General features: G+C 62.1%; 1 protein-coding gene across 23 annotated transcripts in view; it reads right to left on the reverse strand.

The window, feature by feature from the left end:
* The window catches only part of ABLIM2 (actin binding LIM protein family member 2), a 139,803-nt gene that overhangs the window by 25,962 nt on the left and 86,814 nt on the right, over positions 1–27,027 (reverse strand). For 4 of the 23 annotated variants that reach the window (XR_006296227.1, XM_043573056.1, XM_043573059.1 and 1 more), the window contains exons 11-18: positions 25,133–25,165; positions 23,175–23,295; positions 20,636–20,734; positions 14,140–14,241; positions 13,649–13,702; positions 8,499–8,618; positions 7,412–7,464; positions 6,545–6,686 (exon numbers count right to left, since the gene is read on the reverse strand). Coding sequence is in view for 22 of the 23 variants with exons in the window: in XM_043573056.1 (XP_043428991.1) it covers positions 6,545–6,686; positions 7,412–7,464; positions 8,499–8,618; positions 13,649–13,702; positions 14,140–14,241; positions 20,636–20,734; positions 23,175–23,295; positions 25,133–25,165 (724 nt within the window). In the remaining variant the exon portion in view is untranslated. Of the gene's footprint in view, positions 1–6,410; positions 6,687–7,411; positions 7,465–8,498; positions 8,619–13,648; positions 13,703–14,139; positions 14,242–20,635; positions 20,735–23,174; positions 23,296–25,132; positions 25,166–27,027 lie in introns of those variants that run through there. The other 19 variants (XM_043573067.1, XM_043573062.1, XM_043573069.1 and 16 more) reach the window with 15 other exon arrangements.

Below are 27,027 nucleotides of genomic sequence, written 5' to 3' on the forward strand. Positions count from 1 at the left end.
AGGGGGCCGCGGAAGGCTCGCCACGACCCGGGCCGTGGACTTGACCGCGCTCTGCCGAGACATCCCCCAAGGCTCAGGTCGCGGGATGCCGGGTGCCCACACGTCAGCCCCCAAAGCCCAGGTGCTTCCTCCCAGGACGACCGGATCATCCCCATTGACGAGGCCATTTTCAAAGCAGACAAGTTTGCTTTTGTGCCAAAGTCACAAGGCAAATGACGAGCTGGGATTCACGTCCGAGTGGACCAGCACCGGATCTAGCACTCCCTGCCGGCCCGTCCTGTGACCTCGTGGACACCGTTGCTGCCTGTATCAGCGGCAGCCACTGTCGTGCCCCCTCCCCCCTCCCCCACCAGAAGCAATGCTGTGTCCCACGAAGCGAGGAGGGGGCTGGTCCCCGAAGGCCCAGCGCACAGCACTGCCGAGCACTGAGAAGCGAGCGCTCCCCAGGCGCTAACCGTCCCCGTCCCCCGGGGGAGAAAGGACACAGACGGTCATTGATCAAGTGCTCCTGGCCTGGGATGGGGGAGGGGAGCCAGCTTCCAGCTGGGTGGGGGTGTCTCAAGACCCCAAGGCAGATTCGGAGGGGAGCAAAGGAAGCCCTGAGAGGTGTGACCTGAGACTTCGGCTCCTTTCCAGGAACACGGCACTGCCTTCAGCTTATGCCCTGGCCCACCACTCAGACGCCGCACCCCGCCCGGTCCCCGAGGGCAGGCCTGCTGGGAAGCGGTTACACAGGGGATCTGGCTAAAAGCAAAGAGTCCCCAGCCAACCCCCACCAAAGGGCGGTGGGCTTTGCCCGGGGGTGCCCCACTCTCACAGCTGGGGTGGTCTCTAGCGATGAGGGGCCAACAGGGTTTTCTGGGTCAGGGTCCCCTCCGTGACGTCTGGCGGGTCCACTGCTCTTTCTAGGGACTGGACGGGAGCAGAGAAAGAGAGCGATCCGTCCATGCAGCTGGAGGCCACGGTCTTGCAGAAAGACGTGGCTGGCCACGCCCTCCCCAGCAGCCTCCACGCCAGCTGATCAGGTGGCCGCCCCCCCTCCCCCGCCCCTGGCTTCCGTGGCCCACTCCCCTGGCCGTGGCTGTCTTCATCCCTAGTGGCTCATCTGGGTCTCCTTGTGCCCCAACACGGCGCCTTGCCCGCCCGCCCACTCTTTCTCTCCCCTTTCCTCCAGGATTCAGCAGAGACGAGAAACAGGAGAGGGACCCAGAGGGAGCTGGGAGTAAACCCAGAGGACCACACCTTATTTGGGCCTCAGACCCTTTGGAGAACGTGCTGCGATCTCAGGAACACCGGTCTATCGGGCACCCGCCTGCGGAAAGTCCTGGGCCTCAGGCTACCCACTCGCCTCCGGGCGCCGAGGACCCTCGGGGACTCTGCTGGGAGCTCACACGTCTCCTGAGCCCTCAGCCCGTCCGCCCGCCTCCAGCTGGGCCTGGATGTTCAGGCTTCCGGCTCGATGGGCTCCTCCCAGAACCACCTGGTTCTCTCCCTATCTCTGAAGAAAGGCACCTCCATCTACCCCACGTCACTCCTGATTCCGTCCCCCCGGCCACACGAGCCTTACCTGCTCACACAGGGTCCTGCCATTCAGACCACTCAAGGGGCTCCCCGCTGCTTCCGTGGACACCCCAACCCCTCGTTTCCTGGCCTGGCAGCCTCCATTTTACCCTCTGTGAAGTTGCCCATCTGTCCTGGTTTTCCATACATAGAACGGACTGCCTCGTCCCCTTGCCCGCACCCCTGCACCGCTGGCCCGTTCCTCAGCAGACAGAGAAGCTACCTGGCACCACAACAGACCGGCTCGGTCCCGGCTGGTCCCTCCCCTGCCACTCCACTGGCCTCCTGTTTCCCAAATGGCCACCCCACTTCTCACCTCAGCTCGTTTGTACATGCCGCGTGTGCTGCTTAGAACACCCCCCGGGGACACCCCCCTAGCACCCCCCAGGACCCTCTCCCCTAGGACAATCCTCCAGGATGCCCCCCCCGGGGAACCCCCCCAAGACACCCTCCCCATAGGACACCCTGTCCCTGGACACTCCCCCAGGAACACACCCCCCCTCCCCCGGACACCTTCCCCAAAGGAACCCTCTGCTAGGAACGCACACCCACAGGACACCCTCCCAGTAACTGTCCCCCAACCTGGAAGATGGCAATGGCCTCATGTGGTCTTTCGTGCCCCCACTCAGGCCTGACGAGGTCAGGGCTCTGCCGGGAACCCTCCAGGACCACAGCTCCATTTGGACGCCAGGCTGGAGTCATCCCTGGGTGACCAAGTCCCCCATGACCCCGCGCATCGCAGCCCTCACCCCTACCACACGGGCCCCCTTGCCACCCACAAGCCTGCCAGGCTTCCTCTAAGTGTCCACTTGGTTCGAGCCTATACCCCCTCGAGTCTCGCTCAGATATGGTCTCCCTTCCCCGGCCGCCGTATTGAAGACTGTCCCCAGCACCTCCTGGCTTCCTTACCTGCACGGCATTGATGGAACTTAGTTTCTAACTCTGCTCCTGAGCCCCCACCCCACGAGCAGCTGGGCTCCTCGGGCCAGGGTGTCATCTCTTCGGGCCTCTGCTCTACCCCCAGCACCTACGGCGGGGCCTGAATACGGAAGGTGCTCGGGAAGGTATCTGCCGAAGGTCGGGAGGGTGGCGCCCTCCCCCCGGGCCTCGTCTGGCCCGTCGTGAGGGAGGAAACAGCCCTGACGTTGTTCTTCAGGCCTGAGGTTTGTGGAGCCGCCCCCGGGGGCCGCGGGGCCCACGTGAACCAGATGCTGTCATGAGACCGGCCGACGGCCAATCGGGGTCTCTTTCTTTCAGTCGCGGACTGGGACACGTGGGAGCAATTGTTGTGACAGGGGACGGGAGAAAGGCCACCTCTGACCAAACCTCAGGCCGGTAGCAAGCTGCCGCAGAGCCCTGCCTCCTAACCCCCGTGCCCGTGGGCGCTGGGAGGGACCCAGGGAGGCGACCGTGGCCAGGCCCCACACCAGGACCCCGGGCGAAGACCAGCGCGTCCCATCAAACACGGGACTCCACAGGGAGGGACACACAGAAGGGGACGCAAAAGCCAAAGCCACAGGGACCACCATCTGTGCTGCCTCAGTTTCCAAAGCAGAGCTTCCCCCCCCCGCCCCCCTGGCCCCTTCTCCATCCCTCACATGTGCTGGGGCCTGAGGAAGGGCCTGTTCCTTCAGAAGCACTGGGGTCTTTCTAGGGGTCCCTGAGTCCTCCGGGTGGGGTCTCCAGCCGGCTGGGGCTTTGTTTTATGCCGACACCTCCCTGACCACACAGAGGGCGTCGTGGGGGACCTCAAAGGAGAAGGCAGAACCTCAGGGGCTCGGAACGTGGGACCCAGGCAGGCAGCAGGCCCGTCCGCAGGGTCCAGGCTGCGGAAGGGGGCTCACGTCGCCTCGTGTTCTTCTGGGGGCTCAAGACCCTCTGCTTCTAACAAGCGCCCCGTGCCACCCTTCCCCGTGCCAAAGTCAGCTTCACTGGTGCCACGACGTACCAAACACACGGTCCAGATAGGACCCTGGGTGTAGGATAAAGGAAAATAAAAGCAGTCTCTCATATTTCAACGAGACCCTCTTCAGAAGGGGTGTCGGAGCGAGCGGAGAGCCGCTGCCACAAAGGAGGGGGGTCCGCGCTGCTCTGTCACCGCGCCTCAGTCATCTGCTTCCCTGCGCCACACTCCCCTCCGCCTGTCCGCTGCCTAGCACCATGTCCTGCACATGGTAGGTGCTCAATAAATGTTTGGTGGAGGGATGGATGAAGCACTGAATGATGAGCTCAGCCCCAGGTGAGATGTGCCGATGGTGTCATGGGTGGCATGAGCCGTGCCCCCTCCCCGTCACCCTCGGAGGCCCCCGGTGGGTGGCGGCGGGATGCACGTGTGCTCGCTCCCGCCGGCGTCTCCGCCTCTCTCGCGCCCTGTATGCTTCTCCGGGGCGGGGGCCGCTCTCGTCTTCTCGGTGCCCCCCTTCGCGCCCCACACAGCGTCTGGCACAGAGTGGGTGCTCAATAAATACCCGTTGAATTTAACGCATCTCAATTCAACAAACATTTATTGAGCGCCCACTGTGTTGAGTGTCACAATCCTACCTTCCTTGGGCGCGCTACAGATAGGTGTCCCAGGGACGCGGCTGGGCGTGCCTTGCCGTGTGCAACTGCTTCGTTCGAGAACAGTCATCTCCCAACGGGACCGGTGTCGATGCACTCACGTTGGGAGCTGCTCGGGGATAGTCCAAGGAGCCCCGGGCAAAGAGGGGACCTGGCCCTCGGATTCTGGGTGCTGCCCGCCCCGCCCGAATTTCTCAATCGGCTGGCAGCTGGCAAGGCACGCTCGATGTGGGCATGGCCAGCATCCCGGGTCCATGCACATCGGTAAACAAGGCAGGGAGTGTCTTCAGGACACGTGTGATAGCACAGTGGGCTTTCTGCTCAGAGGAGCCGACATCGGGACACCGTAGAAAGTGAAGGAATGACAGAACCATGGTGACTGCCAGAAGCGAGCATCGGTAAAGGGAAGGCCACACACACACACACACACACACACACACGTTGTATGCACTTTGGAGGAACCTCCCCAGTCAGATGGTGGATTCTGGCACGGGCCAGGTGATTCCTGAAGGCCAGGTGTGCCCGGATGAGAAGCACCAGCACCCCCCTCCCCCAATCTGTGGTCGCCTGCCCGTGCCCCAGTGATGGGGCGGCAACAGTGGGGGCGGGGCCGAAACAAGACCTTGCCGGTGTGTGATTGGCCGATCAAATCAGCGCACACAGCCTCGGGCCTAGCCGGGGTCCTCCACCTCTGGGACACCCGGGGCACCCGGTTGCAGCAGGTGCAGGCGAGCTCACGCCGCTCCCGGGGTGACGGCAGCATGCACGGGGCACACGGCAGGTGGCGGCGCGAGGAGGTCCCCACCGGCAGCCCGTCTCCTGCCTCGGCTTCTCCCCGCGTGGCGCCCCTCCTCCCGCGGGTGGCCTGCGAGCCTAAGCGGGGATCCCTGGGTCAGCGGGAGGCGAGGGGCCGAGCCCCGCCCAGCAAGCAGAGGGCGGAAGGCTGGAAAGGGCCACCCTGATGTCCCCAGACACTGGCTTCCTGAGAGCTTCTGGGCCTCGCCGGGAACGCCACGACACCCGGGCACAGGAGGGCGGCTGGAGGCACCGCCTTCCAAAACAGCTGCCGTGAGGAACTAGGGAACACAAAGCAGCAACGGCCCGGGGCCCGGGTGTCAGTCCTGCGCCACCCAGGGCGCCGGATGCCTGGAGGAGAGACGGGCTGGGGGACGGACTGCGGCTGCCCGGTCGGTGGGTCGTGCTGGGACCGGCCCCGGGCCTGCACCCCGCCTGCGGGCGGTACGGGCAGCCGGGAGGGGTGCCCCCGTGGTGGATGGGTCACTCTGGGGGACTGCTTTGGTGTGGCCTTCCCGCGGTGACATCCACCCTTTGCGCCGGCCCAGAGATCCCCACATTTAGAAGGCTGCACCCCAGGCAGGGCCGGAGGCGCAAGGCGGGGCTGGGGTGGGCTCACAGATGTCTGCTTACGAAACTCATCCACGAAACGGTGCGTCTTTGCTGTGCTTGGGGCTCTTTTTCAACCACCAGCGATGCCCGGCCTTCTTCACCCCTCCCCTGCCCGCGAAGGCTTTCATTTGTCAGCCCCGTTACGGCTCAGTCATGGAGGTGAGGATGACAATGACAGTCTGTTCGCTGAGCACCTACTATGGGCCAGGCAGAGCGCTGGCTGTGCGTGCGTGTCCCCTCCTCTGGTCTCTACCCGCCCGGCCAGGCAGGTGGGTGGGACAGAGGCCCCGGGACGAAGGAGCGGCCCAGCCGGCATCCGCTGCGCTCTCTGCCTTCTCACGCCCGTCCGCATCCTTCGCTTTCGCGCTCCGCCTCACGCTCACCCCCGGGCACCACCCACGGCCCCTCTGGGGCCCGAAGAACACGTCCAGACCTCCCGGGGGCATCCCCCTGTAGCTGGCCGTGGTTTCCCCGGGAACTCACAGCCTCTAGAATACCGTGTGGAGCCTCGCCCTACATCTGAAAACCACTCACGGCCCCCAGAGCCAGGCAGTCGTCATCTGTGCTCCCTGGGGACGGGAAGCCCCCAGTCCCCGGATCTCTGCTCAGGACCAGCACCGGGTGGCAGTGCCCTGTCATTGACTCCCAGTCTGGACTCCCCTGCCTGGACCATGCTTACGTCTGCTCTGGGAAACAGGCCCTCAGCTTCCAGCCTGGCGGCCCGAGACGCCTTCTTTGCCAAAGAGCCCGGGAGCCCCATTTGGCTTTCTGGGCTCTGGCCAGCTCCGGAATGTTCCAGGAGACAAGCCAGCATGCCCGCTGACAGCTCGCCAGCTAACGATGTCTGAGGGAAACTCAAACAGAAAAGGGTCCTCACTCCTACCTGGTTTGCTCTTATGTATTTTTTTTAATGAGCAAGGCTTGGATCTGGGGGGGACGGGTTCCAGGCTGTGGGGCCCCTTTGCTGCGAGGCCTTTCAAGCCACACGTACAGCTCTTTGCTCAAAAGAACCACTCACGTGAGTAAAAGTTGTCCCCTTGCATTGTTTGGAGAGGGTCTCTATCGGTCCCGCTACTGAGGGACAAAGACTGGCTGTCTAGGTCTGGAGAATTAGTCCTAGTGTCTGCGTCCCCCTTGAGAATCAGCCAGCTGGTCTTCTGCTGAGAGAAAAAACAAGTCACGTGAATTTCCAGGTCATCGGCTATGGCACTGTCCCATTTTACAGATGAGAAAATGGGTTCGAGGAGGTCAGGGCTTCTCACGGCGGTGCATGGGGCGCGGGGAGCCAAGTGTGGGCTCTCTCCACACACACCTCCCTCCCTTGACGACAAGGGCCCTGGCTCTCTAGCCGGGGGCGGCTGGGGAAACTCAGCCCGGGGGGCCAAACCCTGCCCGCAGCCCGCTTTCGTAGTTGACACGTTGCGGGACGTGGCCGTGCCCGTGACTCCAGGCTCCACCCCTGGCTGTTCTCACAGCAAAGGAGCCGCACCAGAGACAGCACGGCCCCAAGCCCTAACTATTTACCCTCGGACCCTTTACGGAGCACTCCGCCAAGCCCGATCTCGAGCAATCACCCCAGATGCCCCCAGAACACACGCTGACATATTTTCCTTTATTTTCGGACAGCTGCTCAGTTATAGAACCAGGAAGGGGACACGGGCACCTAAGGGGGACTTTGGCAGGAGACGAGCTAGTCCTGCGTGTGAGGAGGAGGCTGGGGGCGGGGGGCACCTGGTAAATCTGGCCCCTGGGGCGTACAGCCTCGTGGGACCCAACCAGGAGCAGAATGTCAGCGAGGGGACCTGAGGTTTCCGCTGGAGAATCCCCACGAAACCAGGCTCCCTCCGGGCAGGGTGGCCTTAAACCAGACCTGCCCCCGTATTACCTTCCTGTTATCCTGCTCGAAACTGCCGTCCTCTCCGTCCGGTCGCCTCGCGGCTGGAAGGGAAGAGGCGGCTTGTCAGGGCAATGCATCATCTAGGCCGCGCCTCCCCGCCACAGCATTCCCGCTCCACAGTGTGCAAAGAGACAGAGGGTGATCAAGCCAAGGTCAACACTACGAGTGCCTTTTCAGGGCTGGGGGGACAGGACACGCTGGAGAAGGCTCCCGCGGGGACTCCGTGGGCAGCGGCCACGCGCCCTCACGTGTGACGATTCTTAAAACCAAGAGCGGTGTGCACAGTGATGAGCTCTTAACACTCCAGCCAATCCCCCGCCCTCCACACACAACAGAGAGATCGAGCCGTGTTTTCCGAGGCGGCCGCTTGGCCTTTGGAAGAACGCATTCTCTGCTTTCCCGGGTTAACATAAAGTAAGAGGAGGTTTTGGCCAACCAGCGCCTACTGTGTCCGACTCAGCCAGTAAGGCACTACCGCTCATGCCCATGCACCCCCTTTCACAGATCGGGAGACTGAGGCTCAGCGACATGATGGCCTTGCTCAAGACCATGGATGGGGGGTGGCAGAGGCTGACATTTGAACCCAGATGGTCTGTCTCCAAAGTCCTCCCTCTGTCTGCCCCCCTCGCTTCCTGCCGCCCGCAGAGCACACAACAGTCAGTGAGTTCTGCCCCGGGAGAAGGTCCTCGAAGAGCAGGAAAGGAGGTACGACATACAGCCAGAGGCGACCTCAGCGGACTCGAGCAAGCGAAAGTCCACTTCGCAGTAGTGTGCCTACCAAGAGAGCTATTTGGAGCTGAGGAGGAAGGAGTCTGTATTCTCCACTGGGCTTTTTTTTTTTTTCTCGGTGGGGGTGGGGGTTGTCACCCAGCTGGGCTGACATCACCTCCAAGGACGTCTGATCAAGCAAATCGTACAAGGGCATCCCGACAGTTCTCAGGATCTGACTCGGGACTTCCCATACAAGAACACGGACCCCCATGCACGGACGACGAAAGGAGAACCCCAGGGTCCTTCCCCACCCTCCACGGGGACCGAGGCCACGGGAAGGACGTGCCAGGGGAGGGCTTCTTACCTGCAGCCCGCAGAGGGCTTGGACCTTCTAGCCTTTTGGAGCACCCTGCCTTGTGCACCACCAAGGACAAGACTGACATCAGGCCCGAGAGCTTGGAAATTGGGGATTGGGCTACAGGACCTTGACAAGATAAGGTCACAGTTGAAGAGCGTTCCGGATACGCTGACATCTCATTACTCCTGACGGCCACCTGTTTCTCCTTTCTTCCAGGAGAGACAGCGATTTTCCAGCGTGAAAATGAAAACCCTGCTCTCTCCACTCCTGGAGGCCAATTTACAGCCAGCTTGCGTGACAAGCACCGTGATGGGCAGAGAGCAGGGGGCAGGGAACCGAGGCGGACGCATGCCCACCAGCCAGGGCTCGCCCGTTGCCCAGACAACGGCCTTCGCTGGGTAGCAGAGCCCCGAGGGTCTGGCCGTACCATCAGCCAAGACTCCTGGCAGCCAGCGGCCCAGCAAGCCCTGGGGACAATCAGGCTAGTGGCTACTTGGAGCCCTGGGAACACAGCCATCGCCCAGCCCAGAGAAGGCCCAGAGAAGGGCTGGGTTCACGGGTGAGTCAGTGAGCGCACCCCTCACGAGCCCTCGGGGGGCCCCAAATTACCCCACAGTGGGGGTAATTTGCGAGTGTAAAAAAAAAAGCCAAGGGGCTCTTTGGGACGTGAAATCCTAGCCCTTGGAGTTCAGGCCACAGGGACCAGAGGCCGTCTTGGGTCTGAGGAGGTCACACAGCCGTGGGTGACAGGTTGGGCCACACATGTCCGGGGGCTTTCCAAAGGCTAAGTGTGCCAGCCGGAGACACACACGACAGATTCTAAGATGCGGAAGCAGGGGGAGGAAAATACAGGAACCCAGAATTTTGTATTGTTTGTGGCCTGCTTCCTTAACAACCCCGAGCCTCAGTTTCCTGATCTGTAAAGTGGGCAAGTGACGCCCACCCTCAAGTTGCAAGGATCTGTGAGATAACGTATGTGGATGCGGTAACACGCTGGGAGAGGTCTGGAAAAAGCAGGAGAAAACAAGAGGCCAGCTTTGAGGCCGACTGGCAGTAGGGTGTCTCACAGTGTGGGCAGAAGACGGCCAGGAAATCGGGTTGTGTCTATCCTAAGACACCAGGCAGTTCCCTCCGAGCCTGGGATGCGTCTGCCGTGAGGAGCCCTCCTGGGACAGCCCCGGGGACCCTCCGTCGGAGGCATCCCCAGGAGGGTGGCAGGCTTCCGAGTTTCTTTCTGGACCCACAGCCCACCTGCCTTCTCTTTCCTCTCATCCCAAGACACGTTCCCCAAACCCCCAAGACGAGACTCAACCTCACCACAAGGGAATCCCAGAGACACACGAGAAGCGATCGCTTCCCGTTTCAGACCAGGGACCAGAGGAACAGCGTGCATGCCCCACGGGGTCAAGTCTGCTGTCTGGCCCGGGCGGGAGGATGGAGCGAGGACCCTTCCTTCGCCAGCGGGGCGGCTGCAGGCGCAGGGCTCCTGGGCAGGGACTTCCACTCCCACGGCCGCCGGCCGAGAGCTCTGTTGGCTTACAAATGAGACAGCGTTTGGGGAAATGCAAGTCCTGTGCCTGCGTCTGGACACTCGGCTTCCTGGGAGGTGGGGGGGGGGGGGCGGGGAACGTGTTCTGTTTTCCTCTGGAATTCATTTGGAGCAGTCTGAAACCTAGCACAGCTTTGCCCCACCCGGGGCATCCACCGCCGGAAAGCTCCGCTCTGCGCCTCGCGTCAAAGCTCGATGGCAGAGCAGCCTGGAGCCCACTCTCAGGCGGGGACGGGGAGCGGCCGAGGCCGGAGTCGTCCCTGCCTCACCAAGGTCACCGGGCTCCCCAGCACAGCGCCCTGGTCCTGCCTGCATGCAGCGTCCCATGGCTGGCCCTGCTCCGCGCCTGTCCCTGACTGTGCAGGAAAGGGCTTTTCTCGTCCTGGCCTGTCCCCCCACTGTTTCCTATTTTCCATTCACTCCCTTTTGCTTCCTCTCTTCTGTCTTACTATTTTTTTTTTTTTTAAAGCCGTTAAGTCACAACCAAGCAGAACTGGAACGGATACAGTACAAGAATATACCGTCGGGCCCTAAATGCTGTACAAGAGCAGGAAGGTCGGAGGCTGGAGGTCGGGGGTCAGGCAGACCTGGGGGTGACCCCAGCTGGGCCACAGAGTGGCCACTTCTCGTCCCCAGGCTCAGTGCCCCCCTCAGAGTGGCCAACAGGAGAAGCGCTGACAGCATGGAGTGTCTGTGCAGAGCAGGGATACGTTCACGGCGGCCGATGGGGCGCTAACCGCCCTCGTCCTCAGCCGCCAGGCCGGAGGCTCGCTTCCCCCCAAACAGGAATGGGACGCGAGCCCCAGAAAAGCGGGATGCTAATTAAAAGCAACCACGACAAAAACCTTCTATGGGTTGGAAACAGGGAATTGGAAAGTAAATGCGTTGATTAAAAACTGATTTTTAGGGGCGCCTGGGTGGCTCAGTCGGTTAAGCGTCCGACTCTTGGTTTCAGCTCAGGTCATGATGTCGCGGTTTCGTGAGTTGAAGCCCCGCATCGGGTTCTGTGCTGGCGGCGCGGAGCCTGCTTGGGATCCTCTCTCTCTCTCCCTCTCTCCCTGCCCCTCCCCCACTCACGCTGTCTCTCTCTCAAAATAAATAAACTCAAACAAAAAATTTAAAAAAAACTATGATTTTTAAACTGGTTGGATGTATCATCTTAAAGTAGTTAAATGGATATGTTATCTGAAAGTAGGTAAATGGTCCAGTGACTTAACATCATCACCCAGAGGGTCCCAAGACAGGTGGAGAGTCAAAGACTGGCTTCTTAAACCTGAACTACACTCCTCTCTCCTGCGAGATGATGGGTGGTCACTTTGCTCAACATAGTGGGGGGGGGGTGCACACACACGCACTCACACACACTCACAACATACGCACGCCTCACACACACACACGCTCACACACACACACTTCCGACAGGATGTGCTCACCTGGATGGGGGAAATCTTGTAATCCAAACACCTCAAATATGTTCAAAACCAAATGCATCCTAACACAACCATCATTTTCCGAGAGCTACGGAAGGAAGCCTGGTCAAGGACAGTGCACGCCCACGCTGACCCCTCCATTCACAGCCCACGTCCATGCACAAAGGGAGAGACTTCATTCGTGTTTATCCCTGGAACGTGGCCAATGCCCAGTGGACAGCAGGTAGTCCACGGAGCTTCCTGCGTGAAAGACTCGACAGATGCCCGAAATCAATGGGCTTCAGTCGTGGCTCGGGGCTCCGTTATATTGGAATTCACTCGCTTTTGGGTAGGAGGGGCCTTCGTACCCAGCTTAAAAACAACAGCACCAGGATTATCGCTGGTAACGGTAAAAATCAAATGTCTCCCTTGGGCGATCTAATCAAAGGACTTAATGTCGGAAGTCCTCTGGCTCCGAACTGGCTTTCTGATGTCGTTGAGCAGGTTCATTATCTGATTTACGGCCTCTTCCACTTTCTAAGGAGCCGGTCCCTCCTCTACCACGTGTGTTAATTACATGTTTGAGGTTAACAAAAGGCCAAGGCTGTGAATCCCACCTGTGGGCCAAGAACAGAACACGCCGCTTTCCACGCAGGCTCGAACACGGGTGCCGTGATGTGAAGACGGCACTTAACGCGACGGCTCCTTCCTTCAGCTGGGCCTCAGGGCTCCCCACCGGTAACAAGAGGGGGCTGGTCTGGACAATCTCTAAGAGCCCTGGCGTCTAACTAGCCCACCCCTCTCTGATCCCTCTGGGAGATCTGTGCTCCAAGCTTCCCCGGCTGAGAGGCCACGGTATGAAAGTCACCGCCCTCTCGGCACCCGAGAGTGGAATCCATTTTCTTCCTTCTTGGGAAGAGGAGACAAGCGCATGCGCAAAGCACAGGGCCTACTGCAATCAAGGAAAAAGTAAGAACCTTGTCGTCTGTACGGTCAGAGCACTGATTTAGCAGTAAGTCACAGAAAGCACACTCCTATAGGATTCCATCTCACAGTGATGCAGTGGTCAACATGGGACGTGGCTATTTTCTTTGGGTGCATCTGGACAAGAACTGTAAATGTGAGAATTCCTCTTCCCATCTCCCCGTCACGTGCACAGCACGTCACAGTTTGTAATGCATTTCCACATTCATTATTCCATCTGGTCTCAGAACCGGCCTGTGGAAAGGGCGGGGCGGAGGGCTCGGTCCCATTTTGCAGATGAGGAAACAGAGGCTCACGATGGTGAAGTAACATGCCCAAATCACCCAGAAATTCCATCAAGAAACAGAGGGGAGACCTTGAGCCTTCTGCTTCCTGCTCCGTGGCTCTAGCCACGTGCTGCCTGTGCACCTGTCCCAGGCGGGCAGACTCCGGTGGAGCGGAGGCGGGCAGTCCCCTCGCTTACAGAGGGAAACTGGGGGATGAGGGGACCCCCTCGCTGCTAGACGTCCCCAGTCCCTATCTGTTGAGGCAACAATCTCTTTACCTGAAAACTAGCTATTCATTCTATCGTCAGAAATTCCTAACACGCAGGAATAAATGACTAAATCTGGTTTGTTATGTTTCCCAAAAATCAGGCTGGGTCGGGCTGTGGTCCAAGAAGCCTTTGTCCCCCACCACCTTGGTTAAAGCCAATCTGGCTGCTTCACTCAGAGTGAAACAGTGTTGGGGCGCCTGGGGGGCTCAGTCGGTCGGGCGTCCGACTTCGGCTCAGGTCGTGATCTCACGATCCGTGAGTTCGAGCCCCGCATCGGGCCCTGTGCTGACAGCTCGGAGCCTGGAGCCTGCTTCGGATTCTGTGTCTCCCTCTCTCTCTGTGCCCCTCCCCTGCTTATGCTCTGTCTCCCTCCCGAAATAAATAAACATTAAGTACATTTTTAAAAAAGCGAAGCAGTTTTCATGGAAACCGGCTCTCGGTTGTGAACACCCACCCCGAGCCCAGCGACGCGTGTCAGCCTCGGCCTTACGACACACAGAGGCGCCCTTACTCAGGGGCACCCTCTCTAGCGATTTGAGAAGAGGCTCCCGGGAGCCTGCTAGCGAACACATGTAACATTCAAGACTGCCCGCGGTGCCTTCCCCATCGCCCATCGGGTCACAGCAAGAGGGTGCGACAGGCATGCAGGGAGCCAGCGACAGAGGAGAGCTGACTGTACCATGCTGTTTGTAGATGGGGGGTTTCCTATAGATGTTATCTTTTACGCCAGTGTCTGGGAAAGAAGAGAGAGAGGAAAGCAGGGTGAGCCAGCAGACTGGAGGTTTCCATCCCACGTCAGCCCTCAGGCACCAGATCCTAAGTGGCCAGAAAGGACCTGGCGCCCCACAGGTGACTGATGCCCGGGACCCACACCGCAAGCTAAGCGTCACCCAGCCCGATGCCAGAACCTAGTTCAAGGGGCAGAGGGAGGGAGGCGGCTCAGGTGCACAGCCGGCCGGACGGCGCCTTCCCTCCAGCACGTTTCCAGGAGGACAAAAACGTCTCCCTGGTGCTTGTATGGCTTTGGGAGAAGCTCAAGCACACGCCAGCTGCGGGGTGTGCAAACCCGCAGAATTGGGGGCGGGGGGCGGAGAGGCTTGGGAACCACGGCCCTTCCGTGCAAACAGACGCTCTGCATGGCGAGCCCGACCGCGCGTCCTGGGTGCCTACCTGGGACGTGGAAGTGGCGAGGCGCCTGCTGGTAGGTGCAGGGGGGAGGCTTGCTGTCTGAGAGCACCGAGAGGCTGGGGGTGCTCCGGCCACTTTCACTGCCTCCAGACGGAAGAGCAAAGACGGGCAGAAGGGAGGAAGGGGAAGGGAAAGGAGAGTACGTCAAATAGGAACACTTGTTCCCAGCGAGCCCTCTCCCCTGCCTGGTGGGCCCCCCCGCCCCCACCCCTCTGCACAGGGAAGGGAGGGTGGCCCCCGCTGACATTTCTAGACCGGGCCCCATGGCTTGTTAATCCAACCTGGGTGGACCCCGTCCAACGGCCCCGTGGCGAAGGAATAGTGGCCTCGAGGGCAGAGGGTTTGCTGGTTGCTAGTTGATGGGGAGGCTGGCCTGGCTCTGGGCTGGCCCCCCACTCTCCTTGGGGTGCACAGCTGACCCGCTGCACAGCCACGGCTGATGCCTGCATCCAGCAAACCGCAAAGCCACCAAAACCAAAGCCTCCCTTTCTGAGTATCCTCGTGTAAGAAGATGCCGCTTGCTTGGAAAACCCGCGGATTAATCATCCAGCGCAAGATCACAGAATCTGTCCCTCAAAGCCACGGAGTAAACTTTTACGAGCCGCAGGAGAATAAGAGAAAGTTGGTGCCAGCTGCCATGCTCCCGGATAAAGCTATTTTTGGCAAATCAAATGAAAATTCTCCAATTCTGGCTCCGATTCCTTGTCCCGTGTGGATTTGTAATTTCTGAGTTTTGAACAAGGTTGGATTATCAAGTCACAAGTTTAGGCGGCCACAGTCCCCCCCCCCCCCCCCGCCCCCGGGGAACCTCCCCGCCCTACAGGTACCTATTTGAGGAATGGCATGATAGACAGAATGCGATGGGCACTGAACACTTTGGATGATGAGGTTTACGGCTCGTTTTAGCAAGACACGCATAAGGCACACCGCGTTTCCTTTCCCGTTAGCCTCAGGAACCCTGTGCTGCCTCAGATCGCGGCCTGGCGAACGCAAGGGGCTCTCCTGCCTTGGAAGGAGCTCTGGGCGTTGTAGCATCGGGACCCCAAGGTGACGGGGAAGTGAAGCAGCCCTTCCGCGGGGCTGGGAGTGGACTGGCAGGGGGCCGCACGGTGGCTAACAAGGAGGGCGCGGTGGGCGTGGGCTCAGAGCGAGCTGTGGCCCGGGGCAGGTGCACTGGGAACCGGGGAGGGCGTGCGGGCACGCCTGTGTGGGCTGAGACCACAAAACGGGCTGCTGACCGCAGCTTCGAGCATCTTCCCACGCCTGGGCTCCAATTTCACGCGTCGGCGCCGATCGCGTTTCAGGCAGGTGACTGCCCCCTGTCGCAGCCTGAACCCCGCCTTCTCCTGAGCCACGCCCCTCCGGTGCGCGGCACAGAGCCTTCCAGAGCTCTTCGCCAATCCGGGCCATTTCTCAGCTCCCGGGGGAAGCCACGCCCCACGCACACAAAGGAAACCGCGGGTTGGTTCTACCAACTGGGGCTGCGACTGGATCCGTCCCCAAGGGCAGAGAAACGTGGCGGAAGCACAGGCTTGAAAAAATCCACTTGCCTGAGCTCCAGCGCAGCGGAGGACGGCGCATTTGGGGTGTCATGGCTAAGCTGGGCGTGCTCCGGCCTGGCCCGTAGAATCCGGGGGGCTTCGAACAGCTCGTTTCCTTCTGCCCGGAATTCACTGGCCCTGGTCCACCCAGCTCTTGCCCAGGCGGCCCCAGGCCATCAAACATAGGCTCCTGAGGGCTCCTGAGGGCTCCTGTCCCCCCAGTCCCCAAGCCTACAGTGCGGCGCCCTCTTACGTCACACGCAAGCCCCTGTGCACATGTGCCAATCTGTCTGGGGAGCGCCCGCAGCGTCCCTCGGGTATTCACAGGGCACAAGACCCAGAGGCAGGTGGGGACACAGAAACAGTGGCCCGTCATGCCCGCCCGCACCTGCCATCCAGGGACGCACTGGTCACCAAACTCTGCCACCTTGTCCCAGTCCCCCAGCCCTCCTTCCCCTCCCCGCCCCCGCCAGAACCCCCTTTGTGATCTTCCCCGCTAGTCAAGACCCTTCCTGGGTCAAGGCTCCAGTACCCAGCTTCCCCAGAAGACACAGGCCACTGCTGACCACTCCCTTCTCTGGACTCGCTTCGTCACTTCATGATCGCACACCGCCAACGTCAACCTCCAGGGCCCATTGCGGTGCTCTGCCCGCGTCGGCCCTGCAGGGCTCCCACCACCTCAGCTCCCATCTGCGGGAGGGCGGGGCCGGGAGGGTCTGGGTGACAGGTGCCAGGGCCCCGGTGAGACCCAGCTCCGGCCCGCTCGCCGAGTCCCTCTAGAGGCTCCCGTCATGCCCCAGGGGCCAGCTTCCCCCGTGGGCCTTCAGGGTAAAAACCCCAAACCACTGATGTCACCACAGATGTGGGAAACCCAGAGGAGAGCTTGGCTGTGCGGTGACTTTGAAAAGGCACAGAAGCCCCTTCTGAGGAGGCTCGTGGCTTCTGGAGGCAGTTCAGGAAGGAGGGCAGAACCTGAGCTCTACTGGGGTGGGGGGGCACTTCTTCCTTTTAAAAGTTAAGTAAGTGACTTATTTTGGAGCCGTTTCAGGCTGTGCAGAGGCTCCTGTGTGCTCTTGGCCAGTCCCTGCCGGTTCAGGGCCCATGTCACAGCCGTGCATTGCCACTTTGGTACTCTCTGAATGCCACACTTTGTTTGGATTTCCTTACTTCCCCTAATGTCCCTTCCCTGCCCAGGAGCCCACCCAGGACGTCACGTGACGCTTTGTCTGCCCGTCTCCCGGCTCCTCGGGGCTGGGACGGCTCCTCAGACTTGCCGTGTTGTGACAATTTCTGCAAGGAGTCCTGGCCAGGGGTTGTGTGCGAGGTCCCTCGGCCGGGACTCGTCTGATCGTCTCCTGTGCTTACACGGGGATCGCGGGTCCCCGGGAGGAAGACCGGGGTGGCGGAGTGCCCTCTCCTCGCGTCCCGTCAAGGGCACCCGCCGTCACCGGGATGCTGACCTTGACCCCCCGGCCGCGGCCGGGTTTGCCGGGCTTCCCCACCGCATGGCCCCCTCCCCGCCGTCCCGCACTGCGCTCTTAGCGGGAGGTCACGGCGCTCGGTGCCCACCTGAGGACTGGGGAGGGGGCCCCCCTCCTCGGGGGTGGTGTCTCCACGTAGATCACTGGAGGTTCTTCTGCAGGGGAGAGATCTGTCCCTTCTCCCGCCTGTATGTATTCGTGTCAGCGTGGACTCACAGACCCTCATCTCACACCTTGGGTTACAGTCAATACTCTTCATTCAGTCCACTCTTCAGTTGTCCCATCTTTGCCCCCAGTTGGCTCCTCTCGAGGCGGCCAGAAGCAAGGCCAGCCCCCATCCGTGCACAGGGGAGCGTTAAGGATGAACGCCGAGACGTGGGCAGGTCCTCGCGTGTGCAATGCTCCGCCACGGGCCCCCTGAGCCTCGACCACGACCACCCGGTAAGGTGCATGGCCCAGGGACTGGGGCCAGATGGAGAGGTACCTCTGGGGCGCAGCGAGCGGTGGGAAGAGGACCCTGACCTGAGGCTCTGCACCAGAAGCCCCTTCCCTCCTCTCCCTCCCATGCCTCGTGGAGAGGAGGCTCGCTGGGGGGTAAGTGGCAGCTGCCCAGTGAAGAGATTCTAGCAGCAACCACCTCCCACACCTGCCCGCTCCTTAACAGGTGAGAGGTCAGCCTTAAGCCTCACAGCGCCCGGAATTCATACTAAAGTGTACCTGACTACCATCAGCACTGCTGCTGTGGGCAAGGTCTTGGTGGAGGGGCAGCCCTAGGCACGGAGACAGGGGTGGGTAGGTGTGACTGGGAGGGGCGTCCAGCAGGGAAAGAGGAGGGAAGCAAGGGGCCCTTGTCAGCATCTGGCGGGTCGGGGCAGGTGCTGGCCGTGGGGAGGGCATGCCTCCCCTCGGGGAGCCCTCCGGCCACAGCAGCATTCTTAGGGAAATTTCCACCTAGTGGGGTCAGGGATGCTAAGGAGGGATGAGGAGAGGCCAGGAACAGCTTTTCCGGGGACTGTGGGTAGACCCAGGGCCGTGACCAGCTGGAGGAGGGCAGGCCGTGGGCACAGCTGGCCACTGGAACGCCCATAGGCTGGGACGCACTAGAGCACGGGGCTGAACGAGCATCAAGGAGAAGGGCACAGGCTCCCTCGGTGTGGCCTCTGAGTTGGACCCGGGACCTGTGGTGGACACGGCTTGTAAACGGGAGCCTGACTCGGGTCTGTCCCAAGGAGCTTTGGGATTTCAGGGCCCGGGTCTCTCTAAGCCTCAGTCTCCTCTGGGGTGAGTCCTGGAAAGAGGCTGGGCAAACCCCAGGTCACACATGGCTCTGGAAGTCGGGCGTGGGGCAGAGCCGTGGCGTCAGGGCTCCCCCACGTCTGACCCCGAGAGGAGGGTGGGGAGGCTGTGTCTGACCTCTGACAAAGGGAATTGGTGACCAAAGCAGCCAGGAGGGAGCCAGGGCAGACACGGGCCTCAAAGGCCCCACACTGGGCGGGTGCCTGTGTCCACCCACCCGGCCACCGCACCGCACGGGGACTGAGCCCCTGCCCGTGGGGGATGCCCTTGGCCCAGCCAGGAAATAGTTTCTGGACCATATTATGGGGGGCGGGGGGCGGGGTCTGTCTGCACAGTCTTCTCCCACACGGGATGGAGGGAAGGGCCTCGCTGCTCTTGTCCGAGGACAACGGGGCTGCCTCTCCCTGGCCCCCTCCCAACGGGGCTGAGGACGGGGTGCTGCTCCCCCCAACCCGCCCGGAGCAGGCGTGCTGCAGGTCTGAGGCGCCTCCCGGGGTGTCTGCCCTTGGCCGAGGGTCCACGTGGCTCTCCTCACCCTGGCACGGAAAGAACTCGAGGGTGGAGCAGAGGAGGCTCACAGGGTCTGCTCCCAGCCTGTGGTCTGCGGGCCACGCCTCCACCAGAGCCCCCCGGGGGAACAGCCCCACCCAAAACGGGGCCACGGCAGGTGGCGGTGGTTGTTGGGGGCGGGGGGGAGCCGTGTGCCCAGGGCCTTTGGACGTGTGAGCAAAGGGAGCAGACACGTCTCCCTGGTGACCTAACAGTCAAATTCACTCTGCTTTGCAGCGAGTGTTCTGTGTGCCTGTTGGTCATCCGACACTCACGTGCCACGCGGATGCGTGTGGCAAGGCCGTGCTGGCTACTTTCCCACGCCCGGGGTGCACCATTTCCGGCTCTGCTGCTTTTCGAGAGAGTCAGCACGACCAGCGGAGCCGGCACAGGCGCCGTGAGGCCCATGGCGGTGGTCAGGGGCTCTCCTCCCAGCCGACTGACAGGGCTCGCACCGACACCACCGGTGACGTACGCGGGGGACGCACAAGTTCCGACGAGCCCCGTCTGAGACCGACACACGGTGGAACGATACAGCTGAGCTTGGCTCGCCTCCCGGTCCCTTCGGGTCGACGTCTTCCACCCGGCGCGGTACGGGCTGGGGACTTCGTGCATCTCGGGGGCGTCAGCAAGAACATCCTACCTGCTTCCTCTAACGCCTCGAGGGTCTTCCTAGGGTGTCTCCGGCCACTAGGGCCTCTCGACAAAGTGCCGCACCAGGCGGCTTCAGCAACAGACACGTGTTTCTCGCGGTTCTGGAGGCTGCAAGTCCCACGCCAAATTGTGGCGGGGTCTGGTGTGCGGCGAGGGCCCACCTCCCCGCTCGCAGGCGGCCACCCTGGCCTCACGTGGCCTCACGGTCTTTCCCCCGAGCACGTGCAGCGAGAGCGAGAAAGACGTCCTGGTGCCTCTTCCGCTTCTCGTAAGGCCACCGATCAGGGCCTCGCCTTAGTGACTTGGGGTAACCCTGACGGCCTCCCAAGGACCCATCTCCAGAGGCGGTCACGCTGCTGGGTGGGGCTCTAACACACGAGTCGGACGCAATTCAGTTCCCAACGTGCAGGAGAAGAGCTTGGCCATCTCCCTGGTGTGATTTGCGTCCGACGATGCCCGTGCAGGGATGCGAACGGCGGGCGGTCTGCACCCTGGGAGGAGGCGGGACCTCGGAGCCTGTCTGGGCGCATCCTGCCCCTGCCACCCTGAGCCCGAGGCCACGGACGCGGCACGACCTCCTGTGCTTTGCTCTAGATAACGGCCGGGAGCGGTCCCTCTGCTCCTCTCAGCTGACGTGGGAAGGAACATGGGCAACGGGCGAGGGCTCTCACAATGGGCCCCGGGGCCGGGCGCCGGGGGACGGCCTCGCCTCCTGTCCCTGCGGCTCGAGCTCCGCCCTCACCGCTCACTCCTCTCGCCACGAGCTGCCCACGTCCTCCTCCCAGGAACATTTACACACCGACAGAGACGGAGCTGGACTCACGAGACACACAGCAAGGGGCACGGGCGGACACACAGGGCTCGGGGAAGCCATGCGGCGGACACGGGACAGCGAGACACAGACGCGTGGCGGGATGCCCTGCGAGCGCCCACAGCCCGCGGCACTGCGCACCTTACCTCGGAAGTAGGGGATGTAATGATGTCTGAACACGGATGTAGGGCTTGGGTGTTGGGACAGGGACAGGCAGCTACTGGTACCAACACTCACAGTACCAGCTGCGGGCAACAGAGAGCAAGTCAGAGTCCACCCCGTGCTCGCCGGCCGCAAAGCCACAAAATATTCCTAGGCCCCGCTCTGCTAGGAACATTTTGCTTCCTCTCCCGAAGAAAGCGCACCATTTTGAGGCACCTGAGGGGGAGTCACCGAGGACGCTTTAGCTCGGTCGGCTCCGGGTCCCGCCGGGGGGTGGGGGCCCGCTCTCTAGGGGACAGGGCGGCAGCCCCCGGCGTGGCCGGACGGCTGCCACCGGCCCCCGGAGGCCTGCCTGTCACTCCACCCCGGGTGGGGGGGGGGGGGCTCCGTGGGATCAAGGACAGGCGGAGAGCGGCTGGCTAGGCCGGGGCGAGCGCGCACGGGACGGTCGCCCGGCCTCGCCCCACTGAGGCGCATGTCTCAGCTCTCGGAGGTGGCCACCCGGCCAGGCACGGCCACACGCCCAGGTGACCCAAAGGACGGTGGTCGGGGGTCAGGAGAGGGGCCCTCGGAGAGGGCGCGTGAGGACGCTGACTGCCCTTCACCCTGCACCCGCCTGCTCACCCGCTCACCCACACACTCACTCACCCACCCACACACTCACTCACCCACACACTCACTCACTCACACGTTTACCTAGACACACCCACACTCACCCACTTACATGTTCATCCAGACACACACACCCACACACACTCAGCCACACACTTACTTAGACACACACTCATTCACACACGTTCACACTCACCCACTCACTGACATACCCACATACCCACTCATCCAGACACACCCCCCCACACACACATTTACCTAGACACACCCACACTCACCCACTCACTCACACGCTCATCCAGACACACTCCCCCACACACTTACCTAGACACACACTCATTCACACACGTTCACACTCACCCACACACTCACCCACTCACCCACTCATCCAGACACACCCCACACACTCATTCACTCACACATTTACCTAGACACACACACACCCACACTCACCCACTTGCTCACACGCTCATCCAGACACCCACACTCCCCCACACTTACCTAGACACACATTCACACACGTTCACACTCACACCCACACACTCACACATTTACCTAGACGCACCCACACTCACCCACTTACATGTTCATCCAGACACACACACTCACCCACACTCACCCACACACTTACCTAGACACACATTCACACATGTTCACACTCACCCACTCACTGACATATCCACATGCCCACTCATCCAGACACCTCCCCCACACACTCACACATTTACCTGGACACACCTACACACCCACACTTACCCACTCACTCACCCACACACTTACCCATTGACACACATTCACACTCACTCACACACTCACACACCCACTCACACATTTACCTAGACACACCCACACTCACCCACTTACATGTTCATCCAGACACACACACCCACCCACACTCACCCACACACTTACTTAGACACACACTCATTCACACATTCACACACACACTCACCTACATACCCACTCATCCAGATACACACACACACCCAGACACACACTCATTCACACAGTCACCCACTCATTCACTCACCCACACACTCATCCACATCCCCCCCAACACACACACACTGACTCATCCACTTTCCAGACACCCAGTGAGCGGGACGTTCCAAGAACATAGCAGGGAGTCAAGGGAAAGAACTGCAGACGGATGAGTTGATTTTTCCACAAAGGCTGTGAAACTAAGAGCCAGAGTCCATGGACGTGGAAATGGCGCCATGCAGCAGCCGCCACGGAGGAAGCGGCTTGGAAAAATCCCTCACGAAGGCAGAGTGTGCGTGGAGCGTCCTGCGGCTTTGACACACCGAGGGCAGCGACGGGCTTTCAAAGCTAAGGGACAGCAATACGCAGCCGGGCGCCAGGCAGGGAAGGAGGCGCGCTGGGGGGGGGGGGAGCACCCCGCACCCCGCACCGGGCGTCCCCCTGCGGGGACTGGGCCCACCCCTGGCCTCTCGCCAATTTCCATGGGGCTGTCTTTGGGGCCACCAACCCAGCTGCGCGTGAAGAAAGCTGGCTCTCTTTTTGGCCGCTGACGCCGTCCGCACGGCTCGAAGCCCCCTCAGACCCCAGGCGAGCCCGGGACTGACGGGCTTCTGGTCTCCAACGCTCGTGCTCCGCGACCTTCTTGCCGCCCGTGACCGAAACACCAGCTCGGTTCTGAGCGCTCGGTGCTGCCCGCATGTTCCCGGACGGCCCCTCTGACCCGCGGGTTCACCAGCTGCCTCTGCCGTCCCCCCGCCCACCACCATGGGCAAGTTAAACGGACCGCTTCTCCCGTCACCCACCGGGAACCCCACGCCCGGCCCGCCGTCTTTACCAGGTGTGTAAAGTAAGGCACAGATTCGAAAGAGAGGGAGGGCAACAGGAAGTAGGTCTTCATCCGGGGTCAGGGAAGCCGCGGGCGCAAAGTACCTGGACGGCTGTAGTGCTGGGGCGACCGCGAGGTCGGGGTGTAGCGCCCGAGGCTGACGGAGCCGGTGGAGCTGGGGCTGGAGGTCCGGCACTGCTTGTATGAACGGTCGTCCTGATCCCCCTGGGAGGGAAGGCGGCCTGGTGAACGCAGGAGCTGAGGGCACTGCCCGCCCCGCCCGCCGCCCACCCTCCTCCTGGCATTCGCCCCCCAGACCCTCGGGGCTGACCCCACGTGGCCCCAGGGTGAAAGCCTCTGCACCTGCCGGGGCACATCTGGAGGGCCAGGTGGGGGCCCGACCTGGCGCTGACACCACCCCGCCTTGGCCTGAGCCCGGTCCCTGTGCCCCCGGATCCCAGAGGGCAGGGTCCCCATCAGCCCCTCCTTGTGTCTGGGCTCCCCAAAAGGTGGAGGAGGGACCTGGCTGCACCTGTGCTCCTGCCCCACCCCCTTTCCGGCACCCGGGGTCCTGGCAACCACCAGGTCTCTGAGAACCTTGAGCTTCTGCATTCTCCACCCCCGCCCCCGCCTGCCCCACAACGGGGGCTCCCGGGCCTGGGAGGCACCACAGCACCCCTCCCAGGCCCGAAGGCTCGGTTGAATCGGACCCGCAAACACTGGCCCACAAGACCCCGTTCAAGCAGGACGGGCAACCGTTTGGAGCGGGCGGCAGGCGGCGTGAGATGACCCGGCAGCAGGGACGGGGGACGGCCAGGCTGCAGGGCACGAAGGCCGCAGTCGTGAGACGGCCCAGGATGCCGTGGTGCCGACGCCGCTGGCTGGGCCCTGAAGGCCGGCACGGGGACGAGCACGGGCGACGAGAGTGTGGGTCTGGCGCTCCCGGCTCTCGCCCTTTCCGGGCTTTACCTTCTGCCTCCTGAGGCTTGCCCTCCGACCGAACCCACTGAGCCGCCGTCCCCGAAGCCTGCCCGCACACCCGCCTCCAGGCTCTGCTCAGGCCGGCCCTCGTGCTGTGACCGCACCTGCCGGCCGGGCCCTGAGCCCGTGTGGCTCGTCCCCACCCACGGTGAGGGGCCCCCTCGCCCCAGGGGTGGTGGCATCTCTGGCCGTCCTCTGCTCAGCCCCTCGGGCCGGCTTCCAACCCACGGGCGCCCTGTCTCCTCGCCTAGCCTGTCCGTGGGGCTCGCCGGCCACGTGTGGTTGTAGAAGCTCCACACGAGCTAACCACCGTCCGCGTGTCGCCGCGTTCCTGGACCCGAGGGTCCGACGCCAGTGCAGATGGAAGTCTGACTGACAGCTGTCCACGTCACTGGCTAAGGCTGGGAAACAGGGACCCAGAGCCGCTCACTATAAATCTAACAGAGGAACGCTTTTGGAATATTCATCTGCGAGGGTCTGGCTGCCTCCTCGTCCCACTCGGAGGAGTGACATGGGCCCTGGGCTAACCCAGGCTCCCGGGGTTTTTCTCCAAAGAAAGCCATGGGGCGCCTGGGGGGCTCAGGCGGCTGAGCATCTGACTTCGGCTCGGGTCAGGATCTCACGGTTTGTGGGTTCGAGCCCCGCGTCGGGCTCTGTGCTGATGGCTCGGAGCCTGGAGCTGCTTCCGATTCTGTGTCTCCCCTCTCTCTCCCCTTCCCCTGCTCATGCTCTGTCTCTCTCTCTCTCTCTCTCTCTCTCTCTCTCTAAGATAAATAAACATTAAAAAAAATTTAAAAGAAAGCCATGACCCAGACCTCGAGAGAGCCACGTCCCACGTGTCTGTGACTGCAGGGCCGACAGGTGCACAGGGGGCATGCAGATGAGACGTGATTATAAAAATAACCAACACCGAGGACGGCACTTCCGGCCACCAAGGACCGTGGCCCCAGACCCCACGGTCAGGAGCCACAGAGGCCCTGCCGGGGGTGCCGTGGTGGTTATCTTTATAACCCGGGGAGCGGGGGGAAGCACCATGAGCAAACGGGGTGGGAGGGTGGCGGGCCGGGGAGCAGGCGGTTACCTCTGTCGGCGTTGGCGAGAGTACCTGTGGGGACTGTGGACACAACAGAGTGGCCTGTTAGTGCCTTGGCACCAGGAGGTCACGTGGGGAAGAAGAAACAGCCCAGGGCACAGACACATCCTCACGACCAGACCCTCCTCCAAATGGGCAAGGAACCTACCACCAGACACGACACAGGAGCCAAGACCTTTTTGGAGAAGCAGGGTCAATGGCACCCCAGGAAAGAGGTTCCCCAGGACGCTTCTTTGAGTGCGCCCTACGCCCACTGCTCTCCCGTGAAGACGTATTTTCCTAGAGGGAGACGGTCAGGGCCCAGGGTGGCAACATCCTGAGTCTGTCTGCCTCGGTCTTCTCCGGAAAGGAGAGAAAAGGGGCCCAGAGAAGAGGAGGGTGATTCGGGGCCGCGGGGTTTGGGGTTTCCTTCTCCTCAGAATGGAAAGGGGCAAGTGTTTCCCAATCTTCCCATTTCACGGAAGGGGAGACTGAGGCTCAGAGAGGTGAAGCCAGATCTCTGAGCTTCCAGCCTGCTCTCCTTTCCCTGCTAGGTTCCCGCACTGGTGCTCAACTGCTGGACGGCTGCCGTTCCAGAGAATTCCAGCCCTGAGGCCCAAGTCTGCTCAGCGCGGCGCCCTGAGCCTCCTGTGGCTTCCCAGTCCCCACCCCGTCATGTGCCCGCAGAAGGGTCTCCGGGGAGACTGGCACCAAGCAGGCTCCCAGCCAGGGTGTGGCAGGGCCTGGAGAGGGGGGCGCCCTCAGGGGCCCTGAGCTGAGGGAGTGAGGGGGCTCTGACACCTCAGGACAATGGCAGACGTCGGCAGGGGGGCCACGGTGACCAGAGCTGGTGACCCCTGGTGACAGGGCTCTGCCTCTGTCAGCCGCACGGCCCTGGGCCAGCACGGCCCCTGAGCCTTGCATCCTCATCTGTATCCTGGGACAGTCACTCCCACGGTGCGGGGCCACGGGCCACGGGTACACAGGAAAGCCCGGTGTCAGTGCAGAGTGAGCAGGCCTGGGGGGAGTAGGGACCGTGACACTACAGCGTGACTGGTCCCTGAACAGAGGATTTCTGTGCCCCGGGCTGCCCTGCATCTGGCAGGAGAGCCTCAGTGTGAACACATCTGACCCGGGACCTCCCTTCCCACCCCCACCGCCACCCCCCGGTGGGTGCACCCACGTTCGCATACAGTGCGCCCCACTGGAGGGGTGCAGGGTCAGAGGCCACAGCGCGGACCGTGTGCGTGTCTGCCGACATTCATGTGACCCGTGGAAGCAGGACGGGCAGCGACCACACCCCGCGCCCACAGGCGCGCGTGGCCCTTCCCAGCCCCCGTCTGCGCGGGAAACCTCAGGCCCCAACCAGCGAGGGCGGGGTGTCGCACGGCTGCCAGCGGGTGGACGGGGAACTTGAACCCGGCCCTCTGGACCTGGCTCCCCTGCCTTCGAGGCGGCGTGAGGGGCGGTTAAGGAAACAGCCAGAATGTGGTCTCTGGGGCAGAAAGGATCCTGTCTCGGCTGGGGCTCGCCACTTGGGGGACCACGGCCAAGGGCGCTGACCTCTCTGACCCTCTTCCGGCGCTGTCCATTGGAGCCTGGACCCGGTGCTGGATGCCAAAGCCCCGTGCAGAGCCCAGGTCCGTGACCGCTCCCTGCCCTGCCTCTTGACGGGGCTCATTGCCTGGTCCTCAGGTCCCAGGGGCCCCCGCGGCAGAAGCCAGTCAGGAGGGGTGGCCGCTGGCCGCGGAGCAAGGGAAGTGGGGTCTGTCTCACCCTCCCACCTGCCTCCGGGGCTGCACCCGCCCAAGAGCATGGTGTCCCTGAGCCTCAGCCTCGCTCCCAGAGAAGCAAACAGGAAGGTCCCGGGGGAGATGTGCAGAGGTCCCGGGTTCTCCTGCCCC

This window comes from Prionailurus bengalensis, chromosome B1, assembly GCF_016509475.1.
Source record: "Prionailurus bengalensis isolate Pbe53 chromosome B1, Fcat_Pben_1.1_paternal_pri, whole genome shotgun sequence".
NCBI lineage: Eukaryota > Metazoa > Chordata > Mammalia > Carnivora > Felidae > Prionailurus > Prionailurus bengalensis.